The 18194-nt window shown below is 38.4% G+C and overlaps 1 protein-coding gene across 1 annotated transcript in view; it reads right to left on the bottom strand.

Annotated features, from left to right (window-relative positions):
- Positions 1-143: 143 nt before the first annotated feature.
- Positions 144-18194, bottom strand: part of RAD51 (RAD51 recombinase) — a 35742-nt gene continuing 17691 nt past the window's right edge. Inside the window, exons 6-10 of the mRNA XM_040226924.1 lie at positions 10953-11047; positions 2743-2856; positions 2264-2393; positions 1928-2049; positions 144-1466 (exon numbers count right to left, since the gene is read on the bottom strand). Coding sequence (XP_040082858.1) covers positions 1343-1466; positions 1928-2049; positions 2264-2393; positions 2743-2856; positions 10953-11047 — 585 coding nt within the window. The 3' untranslated portion in view covers positions 144-1342. The remainder of the gene's footprint in view (positions 1467-1927; positions 2050-2263; positions 2394-2742; positions 2857-10952; positions 11048-18194) is intronic.

The raw sequence follows: 18194 nt of genomic DNA on the forward strand, positions 1-18194 counted from the left end.
ATGTTTGTTTTCATCTCCTTATTCTTTCTTGGGACTTAATAATTGTTTCCTAGTGTGAGGCTATTGCAAACAAGTAGAAAAACAGTACCAAATAGTTTAGAATAAGCTCTTTGGTTAAAGAAAAATTGAGACAAGTTTTTAGGTCAAGGTCACTTAAAATACTTTATAGGTCTAAAAGATTGAGATGCTTTTATATAAGAACCAAGCTTTCATTCCAGAGTCTGTCACTGTGGGTTTATTACATCATTCCAGGTTTGTTTTGTGATGGAAAAAAATGGAAGACGACTTAGGAGGCACTCTGGTCTATAGTCAGGGAACAACTGTTTTTAAAACTAAGTTGCATTAAATTTTGTTCTCCTATCTCCTTACATGTAGTAGGCTCAACACAGGCAACAGCCGAGATTTGCACTGCCTCTCCACCCAGTTCTAGCCAAGAGGCCCTCTGAAAGTGGAAGAGTTGCTTAAAACTCACGCTGAGTAGAAGTGAAGGGGCAGGAGTATCTCAAAGCCCTAAAAAGTGAAATAATCTGGGCAAGTACCAGATTTATACAGTACAAACCTTAATAGAAACAAAGGCCACAGGAATGCTATGGAGTAGCTATCTTGCGATATTTTCTATGAGTTTAAAGGAGAATAAAGGGAATCACCTGAAGGTGGGACTTCCCCTTTACATTTTCAGTTTTAAAGTAATAGAAACTGATCATTCCTTCCCAGAGCCAAAACAGTATTATGCAGGCACTGTGTTGAAATATTCAGCTTGTATCAGAATAACTCCTATAAACAGCACATTCCCTACAAATAACTACTTTATTAGCAGCCCCACATTGAATCTACTTAAAGAGCTTCTGAAATGAGTATCTATACAAACTTAAAAACCTGCTTCTGATTTAACAGTTTTTACTGATGGAGTTTTGGAAAAGAACCTGTGAGGCGACCCACTCCATTTGCTATATAGCTCAGGTATTTTTTCCCGACATTAAGACAGAAGTCTAGTCTCTCCAGCTTTAGTTAGTTCTCTTGGAGACCTAAAAGTGGCCAACAGCAGGTAGTTCTGAGTCAACCCCAAGGCACTATGATGTCAAAGGTATTTCACACCTACACCCCAAACCAAAGAATTCACATAGAGATTAATATACTCTAGAAGGAATAAACACTTCAGGTCAGCTTGTGACTACTGACCTGTCTCGTGTTTACAACGTTAAGAAAAGCTGATACAATAGCTGTTTTCCTGAAAGCCTTTTTCTGCAGTCACGATAGGAAGAAGCCTGTGAATAACTCCAGGGAGCAGTCCTTCCCATTAGTCTGCAGCGCTTATGGTTTATCACAGGAAAAAAACAGCAATTCAGTCTTTGGCATCTCCCACTCCATCTGCATTGATGGCAAACATAGCTTCAGCTTCAGGAAGACAAGGAGAGTCATAGATTTTGCAGATTCTGGTTTCCCCTCTTCCTTTTCTCAGGTACAGTCTGTGGCAAAGACACAGACCAAAGCAACAAGATTATTATAATTAAAAAATTTTCTATTCCTGATCTATTTATGGTAGATCTAAAAGGTTTTTAGACTTATATGCTTCCTAGAAGGATTTTAGGGGATCTTTCTGTATTCCTTAGGGCACTTCTAATCTAGAGAAATCCATTTCTGCTCACCCCCTGCCCCCAGTGGATTTCCTATATTGAAACCTTTAAAAAAAAAATGATTAGACATTATTAATTCTTCAAATGTATTCTTCCACACTTGAGCTTTCAATTCCTTTAACTAAAAGCAAACATTTGTTTTAACCAGAGCATGACAGTTAGGTTGAGCAAAGGATCCTGTGTCTAATTATGGACTAACGGCTTTAACAAGGTTTAAATGGAAATGTTATTTTCATGTCTACCTCACAGTCAATATGACATTCCACAGTGAAGCACCTATCCCATCACTTTACCTTGTTGTTGAGGCATGAGCAATGATATTTCCTCCAATAGGTTTTTTAGGATCTGCAGCAAACATGGCTGCTCCATCCACTTGGGCTACCACCTGGTTGGTGATTACCACTGCTACACCAAACTGACAGGGAAAGGATAAGTGTCATTTTTTGTGGTCAGACATTCCAAGAACCCTACTGCTGCCACTCCATCCCCCACAAAGCAATGAATGACTAAAGTCTCTATATCTGACTGATATCTTGATACCAGACTCCAGTATTCTGGCCTCCTGGCAAGGCTACTAGAATTCATAGCTCCTGAAATTAGGCATTCTCTGTTCCTACCACAAAACTTACCTCATCAGCAAGTCGCAAAAGCATCCGCAGAAACCTGGCCAAGTGCATCTGCCTGGCTGAAAGCTCACCTCGACCCGAATAGTCCGTTCTGTAGAGGGCAGTGGCACTGTCTACAATTAGCAGTGCATACCTACAGGGAACACAGAGAATCTGAAGCCTGTTTCTAGATGCCGATGTCAGATTTTGCTCCCTTTCCCCCTACCCTAACATTTTATATTTATGGCTACACTTATTTATTTATACAACATGCACTTGAGTTATCCTAAAACAAAATTTCCAACAAGTGCAGGTGAATTATAGTTTCATATTTTAACAGTGACTTGACCTAAATCACAAAGCAAGGGTGTCAAAATAGGAACTAAAACTTGAATCTCCCCATTTCTAATTCAAGCTACTATCAAATTTGCCAGTCTATACAAGATTCAAGCCAAGGGCTCTGGGAAAACATGTTCAGTACTGATCTTCTACTGCCCACATACCTGGACTCTACCATCATGGCCGATGCCTGATAAAGGAGCTGGGTCTGGTGGTCTGTGTTGAACCCTCGGGCATATGCTACATTATCCAGGACATCACTGCCAGAGAGGCCATATCTAGAAGAGAGAACATTTTGAGGCTGCATACAAAACTAAGGCAATGAAATTACCTGAATGGATAGGTAAGAACTGATAGTAAGAAGCCTAAAGAATATAATTCCATTTCTATTAGGAAGCCCAGGGAAACTACAGAGAAAGAGATAACAGCAACTGCGTTAGAGTAGATCTACCTGGCAGGACTTCAGAATAAATCAATCTATTCTTTGAGGACTCCTGAACTAGAACGAGAAATTTCCAAATATAAGGAAACAATCAATGTTCTCCTGGAAAAACAAAAGGTAGCCTGACAGATTTAGGACTGAAACAAAAACAATAACTCAAAGATCAATTAAACAAAATCATATAAACTGTTGTATAGGCATAAAACCTCCTAAACTCAAAAACCTAAGGACTCAAAACTGTAAGAGTCCTATACTTAAGAGAAATAAGTATACTCCATCTGTTCTCCCCTTTTTCTTGCTAGTAACAAAGTTACAGTTATAGAATCTGTGACATGGATCTAGTATGGTTAAATAAGTAATACCTTAGTCATCTTATATTTCAATCATGATTTTTCACCTTTGCATTAAAAAATACCTTTCTTGGAACAATTTATATTTTCTCACCTTTATAACTGCTACCTAAGACATAAAGACACAAGATAGTTTATTTTTTAGTTTTTTTTTTTTTTTTTTTTACGTTACAATACTGTATTGGTTTTGCCATACATCAACATGAATCCGCCACGGGTGTACATAAGTTCCCACTCCTGAACCCCCCTTCCACCTCCCTCACCATACCATCCCTCTGGGTTATCCCAGTGCACCAGCCCCAAGCATCCTGTATCCTGCATCGAACCTAGACTGGAGATTCGTTTCTCATATGATATTATACATGTTTAGACAACTTGTCATTCAGTTCAGTTCAGTTGCTCAGTCGTGTCTGACTCTTTGTGACTCCATGAATCGCAGCACGCCAGGCCTCCCTGTCCATCACCATCTCCTGGAGTTCACTCAAACTCACGTCCATCGAGTTGGTGATGCCATCCAGCCATCTCATCCTCTGTCATCCCCTTCTCCTCCTGCCCCCAATCCCTCCCAGCATCAGACTCTTTTCCAATGACTCAACTCTTTGCATGAGGTGGCCAAAGTACTAGAGTTTCAGCTTTAGCATCATTCCTTCCAAAGAACACCCAAGGCTGATCTCCTTTAGAATGGACTGGTTGGATCTCCTTGCAATCCAAGGGACTCTCAAGAGTCTTCTCCAACACCACAGTTCAAAAGCATCAATTCTTTGGCACTCAGCTTTCTTCACAGTCCAACTCTCACATCCATACATGACCACAGGAAAAACCATAGCCTTTACTAGACAGACCTTTGTTGACAAAGTAATATCTCTGCTTTTTAATGTGCTGTCTAGGTTGGTCATAACTTTCATTCCAAGGAGTAAGCGTCTTTTAATTTCATGGCTGCAATCACCATCTGCAGTGATTTTGGAGCCTCCCAAAAATGAAGGCTGACACTGTTTCCACCGTTTTCCCATCTATCTCCCATGAAGTGATAGGACCAGATGCCATGATCTTCGTTTTCTGAATGCTGAGCTTTAAGCCAACTTTTTCACTCTCCTCTTTTACTTTCATCAAGAGGCTTTTTAGTTCCTCTTCACTTTCTGCCATAAGGGTGGTGTTATCTGCATATCTGAGGTTATTGATATTTCTCCTGGAAATCTTGATTCCAGCTTGTGTTTCTTCCAGCCCATCATTTCTCATGATATACGCTGCATATAAGTTAAGTAAGCAGGGTGACAATATACAGCCTTGATGTACTCCTTTTCCTATTTGGAACCAGTCTGTTGTTCCATGTCCAGTTCTAACTGTTGCTTCCTGACCTGCATACAGATTTCTCAAGAGGCAGGTCAGGTGGTCTAGTATTCCCATCTCTTTCAGAATTTTCCACAAGTTTATTATGATCCACACAGCCAAAGGCTTTGGCATAGTCAACTTGTCATTAAATGTATCTTAATAGGATCTCATTTCTTCAAAAGTGGTTGATTTATTCATCTATCAACACTCAGCTAAATGTAATTCCCCTTCTTCTGCACTTCGAGAAAACTTGATTTAGGCCTTTTTATGGCACTTGTGAGGAGCTACCTGCCATTCTTTTACTAGACTAAAAATTCCTTGAGGGAAAAGACTATGCCTTTCCAACTAGCACATTTTTTTTTATACCTAGTAAATTCTGAATAAACATTGTTGAATACGAAGTTTTTAACCATAATCCAAGCAAGAAGAGAATCATACATCATCACTTTAACTCAAGTAATATTTTCAGATTAAGGTTACCTAAAATCATTATAGTTCAAAAGTATAATACTGACTCCCTTATGTAACAGTTCAAAAGATAGTCTGTTGAAATAAAATCTATGTGCTCTCATTTCTTGAGATCCAGAAGTTTCTATGCTTAAGAGTTTATCTTTTAAGAGAAGCAATCTATTCTATGTAAAGATTCTGATCATTACAAAAGCATATACTATGTCAAACCTACTCTTCTGAGACAGCTTTAGTAGTTTTCCTTTCAGTTTTCCTACCCAAAAGAATAGAAAAACAAAAGAATGTTCTAGCACTTGAAATAACCCTGCAATAAGATGAGCCTCAATATCAGGAGATCCCACTCCACCCAACTGAATTTTCTACATCTTACAATGGATTCATCATATTTGGCAAACCCAGTCTTTGCACTTTCCTGGACAGTTCACCAGTTATTCTTTGCCATTATCAATACAAAGGGAAGTTTAGCTGTGTTTTGTTTTTTAAAGTGGATTGATGATGATAAATTTGTTGAGTCTAGGCATGGAGACAAGAAAATGAAGTGAAGACAGTTTTACCTTAGGATCATGACCAAATGGGGATAAAAAGATAAAATTTTCTGTATTTAAGTCATAACTATAATATAGAAAAAAGAATGAAGAGGCCTAATTACTACATAAACCTTCTAGTTTTGCCTCAAGAAACATTGATATAATCTACTATCAGGAATGGAGACTGCCTTCTGCTGTCAGAATACAGATGTTACTAGAAAAACAGAGTCATCCTGGCCTTTCTTTCAGCAGAGTTCATAAAGATGATTATGGGGATCTCTGTGCTTATATTCTTGAAGTAGTAGAGAATTTTCAGTTCCTACAACTTGGAAAAAGCTGGCTGGAAATCAGTATTACTAATCACTAGGGAAATACAAATCAAAACCACAATGAGTTTATCACCTGACACCTGTCAGAATAGCTATTCTCCAGAAGAAAATAAATGCTGCCAAGGATGCAGAGAAAAGTGAACCCTCATGCACTGCTCATGGGAATATAAACTGGTACAGTCACTATGGAAAATGGTGTGGAGGTTCGTCAGGAAACTATTATCATATGATCTAGTAATTTCACTGATGCGCATATATCTAAAGAAAAAAGACATTCAAAAAGATGTATGCATCCTAATGTTCATAGAATTATTCACAACAGCCAAGATAAGGAAGCAACCTAACCTGCCAACAACAGAGGAATGGATCAAGATGTGGTATATATATTCAACAGAATATATCTCAGCCATAACAAAGAATGGAATCTTGTCATTTGTAACAACATGGATAGACCTGGAGGGCATTATGCTTCGTGAAATAAGTCAGACAAAGAAAGACAAATATTGTATGTTATCACTTATATGTGGGACTTAATAAATAAATATAACAAAACAGAAACAGACTCAAAGATACAGGGAGCAAGTAGTTACCAGTGGGGAGAAGAATGGGGGAGGGACAAAATAGGGGTAAAGGATTAAGAGGCACAAACTATTATATATATAGCGACAAAATAAGCCACAAGGATATATTGCACAGGTAATATAGCCAATATTTTCTAATAACTTTAAATGGATTATAATCTATAAAAATATTAAATCAGTATGTTATACACCTGAAACAAATATAATATTGTAAATCAACTATATGTGGGACTTCCCTGGAGGTCCAGTGGTTAAGAATCCACCTTCCAATGCAGGGCACACAAGTTCAATCCCCGGTTGAAGAAATAAGATCCCACATGCTACAGGGCTACTGTGCCCCTGTGCCACAACCAAGACCAGTTGCAGGGACTTCTGGTGGTCCAGTGGCTAAGACTCCGATCTCTCAATGTGTGGGGCTTGGGTTTGATCCCTTGAGATTTAGTCGAGATTTAGTCAGGGGACTAAATCTCACATGCTGCAACTAAGACCTGGCACAGCCAAACAATGAAATATTTTAAAAATAATAATAAATAAGAATAAAATGAATTCCATCAAAAAGCAAAAAGACCAGATGCAACCAAATACAAAAAAATCAACTATACATCAAGTATTCTACACACACATAAAAACTTACATAGTGCTGTATATCAATTATATCTCAATCAAACTGGAAGAAAAAATGGGAATTTTCATAGTAAAACCAAAAAACCTCAGGTGATTAACATGTAAGTTTGAAAAATTCAGCTGTATTGCCTCAAGGGAGTTCTGTCATTCTTTCATAGTATTTTAAATACATTCCAAAAAGGTAGGGACACTATAGCAAGCAATTGTGGCCATGGTTCTCCAACTTCAGCAAGCATCCCAGTCACCTGGGGAGCTTGTCACACCACTGCTGGCCCCTATCCTCAGTCTCTTGATCGTCTCTACTTCTGTAGATCTGTAGTGGAATCAGAGGAAAGGGAAGTCGCCCAGTCGTGTCCGGCTCTTTGCAACCCGATGGACTGTAGTCTACCAGGCTCCTCCCTCCATGGGACAGGCAGAGGCTTTAACCTCTGAGCCACCAGGGAATCAGAGGAATTTCCCAGGTGATGCTGATGCAGTTATAGGGGGGACTAGAGTCTTAGAACAGAGAAGGCACTGGCACCCGACTCCAGTACTCTTGCCTGGAGAATCCCGTGGAGGGAGGAGCTTGGTGGGCTGCAGTCCATGGGGTCGCTAAGAGTTGGACACGACTGAGTGACTTCACTTTCACTTTTCACTTTCATGCATCGGAGAAGGAAATGGCAGCCCACTCCAGTGTTCTTGCCTGGAGAATCCCAGGGACGGGGGAACCTGGTGGGCTGCCGTCTATGGGGTTGCACAGAGTTGGACACGACTGAAGTGACTTAGCAGCAGCAGAGTCTTAGAAACCTCTGAGCTAGTCACCTGAATGTGGGTTAATATTCTTCAACAGAACATGGCAAAAATTTATCAATAAGGGTTGTTCTCTTGTGGAAGGAAATTAGGTATTAATTATCTTAGGAGGCCCTGTCAGGTAACTTTCTCAGAAATATAAATTTAAATGCAATATACATAAATATAAACTCAATTATAAAAATTTTCCTGATAGAAGTGATTAAAATGAATTAAAGAAATTTCTAAACATTTTTCTTTTAGTTGACAAAACAGCCATAAACATGGCTCTAATAAATATTAGTTCATTAACAAACATTGAATGCGCTCTTCTAGGGCTTGGGGATACAGTGAATGGTCAAAACAAAGTCCCAGTCCTCATAATAGTCTACTATCTCATATATCCTATCTGAACACTCATTTATATTATTGGACAAAATCTTAGTGACTTTATCCAAAAGAACTCTTCAACTAATAAAATAGCGTACTTAAAAGTGTTTTTGTAGAACACCAAAATCAACTTTGGGAAGGAGTATACATTTTGATATACTCATCTCTAGTAAACTAAAATCAGGTTGCAAGAAAGTAAATTTTTTCCTGACAGAGATTTTCTAAGAAGCAGCAAAGGGCTACAGTTATTGTTCCAGCCTAATTTTATGCCTCAACGGTATACATCTGATGACTTGGATTCCTCCAGTTGTAAAATGGGAAAGAGAATTCTTCTTAACTTAGCAAGGCAGGTTCCAATGTGAATCTAACATCTCAACATGCAATTAAATTTCATTTAATCATCACTAGCTTTCAGTAAAATGTGTGGTAGGAATCAAATTATCATATTTGACCTTAGACAAGGGAAAATTAAGGAAAATAATTTTGAAAGTTTATTTGAAAGCTGTATTAGGGGATAGAGGAAAATTACAAATTCTTTTTTTTAAATAAAATAAATTACTTATTTGGCTGCACCAGGTCTTAGTTGCAGAATGTGGGATCTAGTAACAGTTCCCTGACAAGGGATTGAACCCAGTCCCCCTTGCATTGGGAGTGCAGAGTCTTAGCTAAGGGACCACTAGGGAGGTCCCGAAAAAATGTACAAATTCTTTACCAGCTTTTCTGAGGTATAATTTATATACCATAAAATTGATGTGTTTTAAGTGTAAAATTCAATGACTTTAATAATTCAATTTTAGAACATTTCCATTGCTCAGAAAGATTTCTCCACTCGATCTGCAGTTACTTTCTGTTCCTACTCCCTGCCCCAGGCAACCTTGCATCTATTGTCTCCACAGATTTTCCTTCTGGAAATTTCATATAAATGGAATTGTATTTGTTTTTTCCTGTCTAGCTTCTGTCATTTAGCATGTTGCTGGGGTTTATCCATGTTATAGCATGTCATTCCTTTAGCTGTTTAATAGTATTCCATTGTATGGATGTGCCACATTTTACTTATTCATTCATCAGTGGATGGACAATTGGGTTGTTTCTAGGTTTTGGCTATTTAATGATACTTACAAACATCCACAACCAAGTCTCTGTTTGGACATGTTTACATACCTCTTGGGTACATAACCAGAGTATAATTGCTGGGTTATATGGCAAATTTATGTTTAAATGTCACACTGTTTTTATTGTCAACATTTGATTCTATTCCATTGATCCATATGTCTATCCTTAAGGCAGCACCACACTGTCTTGATTACTGTTGTTTATTAGTAAGTTTTAAAATTGGGAAAACTGAGCCCTCCAATTTTGTTCTTTTTTCTCCTCCAAGAATGTTTTGGCTATTCTGGGTCCTTAATATTTCTATATTAATTTTATATTCAGCTTGTCAGTATCTTGAAAAAAGGTTGGTGGAATTTCAATAGGCACTGTATTGAATTTGTAGATCAATCTGAGGGATAATTACCATTTTTAATAAAATCACATCTTCCAATCCATGAATGTGAAATGTTTCTCTATGCAGATCTTCTTCAGTTTCTTTTAGCAATGGTAGCTATCAGTGTACAAGTCTTGGACTTCTGTTAAAATTTATTACTATTTCATTCTTTTTTATACTACTGTGAATGGAGTTATTTTCTTAATTTTTGAATTGTCCGTTGCTAGTATACAGAAATACAGTGGATTTTTGCATATTGAGATTGCATCCTTTGAACTAATTTAGTTTTAGTAGTTTTTGTGTGTAGCTTCTTAAGATTTTCTACATATAGGATCATGTCATTGATTAATTAAGATAGTTTATATTTTCTATTCCAATCCGGATGCTTTTTATTTCATTTTCTTGCCCTGGCTGGGACCTTCAGTACAATGTGAAATATAAATCGTGAGTGTGGAGATCCTTGCCTTATTCCCAATCTTAAGGAGAAAACATTCAGATTTTCACCATTAAAAATGATGCCAGCTGTAGGTTTTTGTAGATGCTCTTTATCAGGGCATCTGATAAATGCTTTATCCATTATTGAGAGTGAGGTATTAGTCCCCAACAATTATGCACATATTTTGAGGCTCTATTAAGTGTGTATATATTTATTATACTGTCTGGATGAACTGACCTTTTAGTTATAAGATGTTCCTCTTTGCCTCAGTTAGTACTTCTTTTTGTCTAAAAGTCTATTTTGTCTGGTATTAGTATAGCTACTCCAGCCCTCTATGGTTACTATTTGCATGCAATATTTTTTTCTATCTTTTTAGTTTCAGCCTATTTGGGTCTTTGAATCTAAACTGGTTCTCTAGAAGGCAGCATATAGTTGATCTTGTTTTTTATCCAGTTTGACAGCAACTCACAGGTTTTCTGACTAAAGCAGCATGATTTTCTCTAAGGTTATTCTTTTGAAACACACATACAACTTTGGGATACGGAGCAATAAGAGAGAGGAAAAGACACCCTTCAGCCAGACTAACCCTAGCAATCACTACAGTGACAGATGGAGCCATATTTCTTTTGTCTGATCCAGTAACCTACCTCTCAGCCACTGCTAGCAGCCGTTCTGGCCTAAAGGTACCTTCGGTGTCAATGTACATGGCCTTTCCTTCACCTCCACCTCGGTCAATGGGAAGCTAGAGAGAAAAAGAACAGTGGAAATGACACTGTACTTCTGATATAACCAAACAACTTCCTTCTGATGGGCCTATAATTGCTTCCGCTCCCAGTAAAGCAAAAGGAAAAATAAAGTGACAATAAGATCTAGGGAGGAGACACTCACTTCTGAGAGAAGTACATCTAGTAGTAGGTATGGAGGTCATTGTGAGGCTAGAGTCTGGCCAGAGTTGAAGAGTGCTTGGAAATATATACCAAAGTAGGTGATAAAATTCTTTTTTTTAAACACATACACTTCTTCCAATTAAAAAATTTCTATCATTGTATACCAGCAAAAGACTGATCAAGTCTCTCAAGGCAATTTGGAAGATCATTTACTTAGCTTTAATAAGCAAGAGACTCTGATCCAATACCCATTTCATTTTATCATATCCAGATCACACTTAAATGAGCAGAGCTCATATTTACCGAGCAGAGTTCATTCCTTCGGGTTGCTGAAGGAAATTGGCAAATACCCCAGGGGCATCCCCTAGCACATCTAATAGGTGTTTGCTCCAATAGTACACAGATACTGAAAATAAACAAATGTAGAAAAGGAAAAATAATCAGAGTTTTTTTAAAAAAGAAAGAAGATGGAGGAATGCCAGGAAAATTGTCTCATGAGCTCTTCAGGGAACTCTGCTTTAGGCTACCTATCCCATACCAGATACTGAGTTCTACACATTTTAAGTGAATGTGGCTAAATGGTAGTTTCCACCCTTGAAATCTAGTTTGGAACCTTTAAATTCTGAGGAAAATCCCTTACAACAGTTTACATTAAGCGCCTGGTAGTGCCAAAATTTTGTCTTTTCCGATTTCTGAGAAAAAGAATTTTTTTTCAAAATTACAAAAGTACTACATGCTCGTATTAAAAATTCAAGCAATATAGAAATAAGTAGAGTAAAAAAAAAGGGGGGGAAATTTTTTCTTTTAAAAACTCCCATCTCCCAGATCATTTTCTGTGTATTTTCATACAAACAATTTTTATATATGTGACTCTGCCACTTGCTATGTGACCCTGAGAATATTAATCCTCAGTTTTTACATTTTGTGTAATATGTAATAAAACCTACCTATGGTACTGTTTTGAAGGTTAGATAATTCATGCTAAGTGTTTAGCACAGTGCCTGACACATAGAAGGCATCTGGAAGACTCAAGCTATCCTCCATCTCTAGGGCTCTGATTTTAGCATATATTCAGTTACAGAAGGCTTCATTAATTTGGAAAGGGGAAAATGATTGTTGTCATTTGGCAGGCTGGCAGATAAAATTTTTCAAACCATAGGAATTTGTGGAAACAACAAAAGATATATATATAACAGAAGAATGTCTTCAGAAAGCTGAAACTGCCTCGGTTTTTGAGGAGGAGAAAATTTGACATTCAGGGGCCTAAGTCCATAGGAATTAAAATGAATGAGGTTCTTTCTCTCACTTTCTTGCATCTTTAGTACTAGCATGAGTTCTTTTCCAGCTAAACAGACCTCCTTGGGCAGAAGGGAGGCCATGAGTGTCTGGACAGGGCATTGGTAGGCAGACTGACAGCAGAGAAGTGGACTGCTGGCCTGGTCACAGGGGGATGCACTATGTGCTGTACACCCCTGCTCATTTTGTCTCCTCTGCCTCACCCTTCCAGTGTCACCTCAGCCATCTCGTGTTGCTGGGCTGACCACCAAGGTTGCTATTTGTAATAACTGCCTAGTACCATAAGCAGAGACATCACTTTGCCGACAGAGGTTCATATAGTCAAAGCTATGGTTTGTCCAGTAGTCATGTATGCATGTGAGCGAGGGACCATAAAGAAGGCTCAGCGCTGAAGAACTGATGCTTTTGAACTGTGGTGCTGGAGAAGACTACTGAGAGTCCCTTGGACAGCAAGGAGATCAAACCAGTCAATCCTAAAGGAAATCAATCCTGAATATTCATTGGAAGGACTGATGCTTAAGCTCCAGTACTTTGGCCACCTGATGCAAAGAGCTGACTCACTGGAAAAGACTGATGCTGGGAGAGACTGAGGGCAAGAGAAGGGGGCAACAGAGGATGAGACAGTTGGATGGCATCACTGACTCAATGAACATAAGTTTGAGCAAACTCACAGAAATAGTGAAGGACAGAGAAGGCTGGTGTGCTGCAGTTCATGAGATTGTAAAGAGTCGGACACCACTTAGTGACCAAACAACCACAACAACCATAATTTAATCTTATTTCATAATGATGCAAGCTGTTTCGAACTTGCACCATTTTATAATGCTATGGTACAAATTCTTTCTACATATATTCTTGATTGTACGTGAAGTTTTCTAAGACATATTTTCTGTCAAGGGCATGTGCATTTAAAATTGATACTTAATACTGTCCTCTCAGGATTTTAAAATTATTCTAGTACTGTGAACAAACACGGGCTATTCATTTCTATAACCTAAGTATGACTCTTAACTTTATATAACTTCACTATTAGACAGATCTGATACATATCAGGGTTTCACTTCATTAAGTTGAGAAAATCTGAACAAATAAGAGGTGATAATATTTAGATTTAAATACTAATCTAACAGCCTCTCTATACCTCTGGTTCCAGCTCTTAGGCTAGCCACATGTAATCCTTTCCATTACTAATGAATTAGAACTTTTTTTCTCTGACAAAAATATCAAACATCCAGTTATTCAGCCAACTGTGAATGTTCAGTTGTTTTTATAGAGAGGGTATGTTTTAGAATTTTGCTTCAGTTTATTGTAAACAGGCACTAGCTGACTAATAAACATTCCTGAGATAGGAGTCTGTACAACTTAAGAGCATCAGCATGCTACGCTGAGTTGCCAATGGCAACTACAGATATTGTGTAATGTACTCTAAATATTTATTCCGCATGAATCCCTGTCAAAACAACATAGGGAAAACATTTCTATTTATAAAGGTCACATATCATATCAGATGACCCACATCTGAGTGATATTTTAAATAGTTCTATTTCCTTTTAGCTAAAATTTTCTAATGATGCTTGAGCAATAAGCTGTAGCTCCGGCAGCTTGACTGTACCACTGTTCCTCTTCTCAACGCTTCCCCTCTATCCTAAAAGTTCTTATATCCCCCTCTTTTCTCCTTGGAGTTATTTATGAGGTGAGCCAACATAGCTTATGTCTACTTGACATTGGAATCCTAATGTGGCTGTCGTGTGGTGACATTTTGGTTGCAAAAGAAAAGATCAGTAGAGTTACTGAGGACAGAAAGACAATCAAAATAAGAAATGAGAAAGGAAAATGATGAGAAAAACAGGAGACCAAGTTGGGCCTCTTGTTATTAGATAAACTTTTATTCATGCAGAATGAAAATATTTTCCTATCTCAAGAAATGGTATTGACTACTTCAAGACAGTAGTGTTGACTGATGTACATTATCTGTAAATGAAAAAAAAAAAAGAGACAGAGTTTCTTGGGTGACTTGAGAGAATCAGTCTCATAATATAAGCCTCTGCAGATATATGTGTTTCACTAAATGTGAACTCTATCCAAGACACAGTCCTAACAAAATCCATATTTTTTTAATGGCACATGCCATCTTTATAACATAGCAGCACTACAGTGATGTAACAAACATTTTTATAAACTGCTCTTAAATACAGGATAAATTATAAATGGTAGTTCATAGTTTGTTTCAAAAGGGAAAATACACAAAAGAGAACAATTTATATTCGATGTTTAAATTTATAAATTCCAAGTATGAATGTTATTTTGTTGAGAGGATAAGAACTCACATTGGATGGTAAGATACCAGGAAGTCCTCTCTGTCATAGTGAGTGAAGAAGGCAGATTTCCTTTCAGTTATTCTCTAACTCCATTGGTAAGTTGTGTCCTTGGGAAGAGTGAGTGTAATCTATCTAGACAGTTTCCAACTTAACTATGGCTTGATTTACAATCCTTCAACTTTACCACGGTGTGAAAGTGGTACGAATTTAGTACAAACCAAAACTCTGAATTTCGGTCTTTTCCCAGGTGAGTCATTTGCTGTACAACACTTTCAGGGTACTGGGCAACCACACTGTGCTCCCAGTCAGCCACTTGAGCTGGAGGGCAAACAGCTGGTACACTTACATTCTGGTTCTTTCAGTATAGTACGCAATAAACTACATATGAGAAATTCAACACTTTATTACAAAACAGGCTTTGTGTTAGATGATTTTGCCCAACTGCAGGCTAATGTAAGTGTTCTGAGCATGTTTAAGGTAAGCTGGGCTAAGCTATGATGTTCAGTAGGCTAGGTGCATTAAATGCATATTTAACCTGTAAAACAACCACACAACTGTACTCATTTCACACGCTAGCAAAGTAATGCTCAAAATTCTCCAAGCCAGGCTTCAACAGTACAGGAACAGTGAACTTCCAGATGTTCAATCTGGATTTAGAAAAGGCAGAGAACCAGAGATCAAATTACCAACATCCGTTGGATCATGGAAAAAGCAAAAGAATTCCAGAAAAACATCTATTTCTGCTTTATTGACTATGCCAAAGCCTTTGACTGTTGTGGATCACAACAAATTGTGGAAAATTCTGAAAGAGATGGGAATATCAGACCATCTGCCTCCTGAGAAATCTGTACCAGGTCAAGAAGCAACAGTTAGAACTGGACATGGAACAACAGACTAGTTCCAAATTGGGAAAGGAGTACGTCAAAGCTGTATATTGCCACCCTGCTTATTTAACTTTTATGCAGAGTACATCATGAGAAATGCTGAGCTGGATGAAGCACAAGCTGGAATCAAGATTGCCAGGAGAAATATCAATAACCTCAGATATGCAGATGACACCACCCTTATGGCTGAAAGCGAAGAAGAACTAAGAGCCTCTTGATGAAAGCGAAAGAGAGTGAAAAAGTTGGCTTAAAGCTCAATATTCAGAAAACTAAGATCATGGCATCTGGTCCCATCACTTCATTGTAAACAGATGAGGAAACAATGGAAACAGTGACAGATTTCATTTTGGGGGGGCTCCAAAATCACTGCACATGGTGACTGCAGCTATGAAATTAAAAGACGCTTGTTCCTTGGAAAAGTTATGACCAACCTAGACAGTATATTAAAAAGCAGAGACATTACTTTGCCACCGAAGGTTTGTCTAGTCAAAGCTATGGTTTTTCCAGTAGTCATGATGGATGTGAGAGTTGGACTATAAAGACAGCTGAGAACCGAAGAACTGATATTTTTGAACTGTGGTGTTGAAGAAGACTCTTGAGAGTCCCCTGGACAGCCAGGAGATCCAGCCAGTCCACCCTAAAGGAAATCAGTCTTGAATATTCATTGGAAGGACTGATACTGAAGCTGCAACTCCAATACTTTGGCCACTTGATGCGAAGAGCTGACTCACTGGAAAAGATCCTGATGCTGGGAAAGATTGAAGGCAGGAGAAAGGGATGACAGAGGATGAGATGGTTGGATGGCATCACCAACTCAATGAACATGAGTTTATAATAATCATACTGCAGCTATCCTTAGCTCCTGCCTCTCCTTTCAGTTCATTAAACAAGTTGCTACCAGAATATTTCTGAAAATTTGCTCATGCTTCTCTTCTGTTGAAAAATGCTGAATAATCCCCACTATCTATAGAATCAAGTCTATACTTCTTATATTTTGGTCAAGACCTTGTAAAATGGTCTTGATGTGTCCTTTTCAAAGGTTTGTCTCCTACAATTTGTCCAAATACAACTTCTGAGCTAGGTAAGTGGGCTTATTTTGTCTTATTATGTTATGCTCCCCTGTCTCTGCTCTGTTCATCCATTCCCTATAGTTTTTTAGTTTATTTACCTGGTTAAATTTAGCATTCTTCAGGTTCCTGGTCTAATCTCTTTTTCCCATAAAATATTCAATGATTACTCTAGTGTGATGGAATCCTGTTTCTTCCTTAAATACTTATGCTACTTCCCCTGTATTTTTTATTTACTAATATATCAGGCACGCCTTCAGTTCAGTCGCTCTGTCGTGTCTGTTTGCGACCCCATGAATTGCAGCACACCAGGCCTGCCTGTCCATCACCAACTCCCAGAGTTCACTCAGACTTAACGTCCATCGAGTCAGTGATGCCATCCAGCCATCTCATCCTCTGTCGTCCCCTTCTCCTCCTGCCTCCAATCCCTCCCAGCATCAGTCTTTTCCAATGACTCAACTCTTCGCATGAGGTGGCCAAAGTACTGGAGTTTCAGCTTTAGCATCATTCCTTCCAAAGAACACCCAGGACCAATCTCCTTTAGAATGGACTGGCTGGATCTCCTTGCAGTCCAAGGGACTCTCAAGAGTCTTCTCCAACACCACAGTTCAAAAGCATCAATTCTTCGGCACTCGGCTGTCTTCACAGTCTAACTCTCACATCCATACATGACCACTGGAAAAACTATAGCCTTGACTAGACGGACCTTTGTTGGCAAAGTAATATCTCTGCTTTCCAATATGCTATCTAGGTTGGTCATAACTTTCCTTCCAAGGAGTAAGCGTCTTTTAATTTCATGGCTGCAATTACCATCTGCAGTGATTTTGGAGCCCCCCAAAATAAAGTCTGACACTGTTTCCACTGTTTCCCCAACTATTTCCCATGAAGTGATGGGACCAGATGCCATGATCTTAGTTTTCTGAATATTGAGCTTTAAGCCAACTTTTTCACTCTCCTTTTACTTTCATCAAGAAGCTTTTTAGTTCCTCTTCACTTTCTGCCATAAGGGTGGTGTCATCTGCATATCTGAGGTTATTGATATTTCTCCCGGCAATCTTGATTCCAGCTTGTTTCTTCCAGCCCAGCGTTTCTCATGATATACTCTGCATAGAAGTTAAATAAGCAGGGTGACAATATACAGCCTTCACGTACTCCTTTTCCTATTTGAAGCCAGTCTATCGTTCCATGTCCAGTTATAACTGTTGCTTCCTGACCTGCATACAGGTTTCTTAAGAGGCAGGTTAGGTGATCTGGTATTCCCATCTCTCTCAGAATTTTCCAGTTTATTGTGATGTGCACAGTCAAAGGCTTTGGTATAGTCAATAAAGCAGAAATAGATGTTTTTTCTGGAACTCTCTTGCTTTTTCCATGATCCAGCGGATGTTGGCAATTTGACCTCTGTTTCCTCTGCCTTTTCTAAAACCAGCTTGAACATCT

Source organism: Oryx dammah, unplaced genomic scaffold (assembly GCF_014754425.2).
Source record: "Oryx dammah isolate SB20612 unplaced genomic scaffold, SCBI_Odam_1.1 HiC_scaffold_26, whole genome shotgun sequence".
NCBI classification, from domain to species: Eukaryota; Metazoa; Chordata; class Mammalia; order Artiodactyla; family Bovidae; genus Oryx; species Oryx dammah.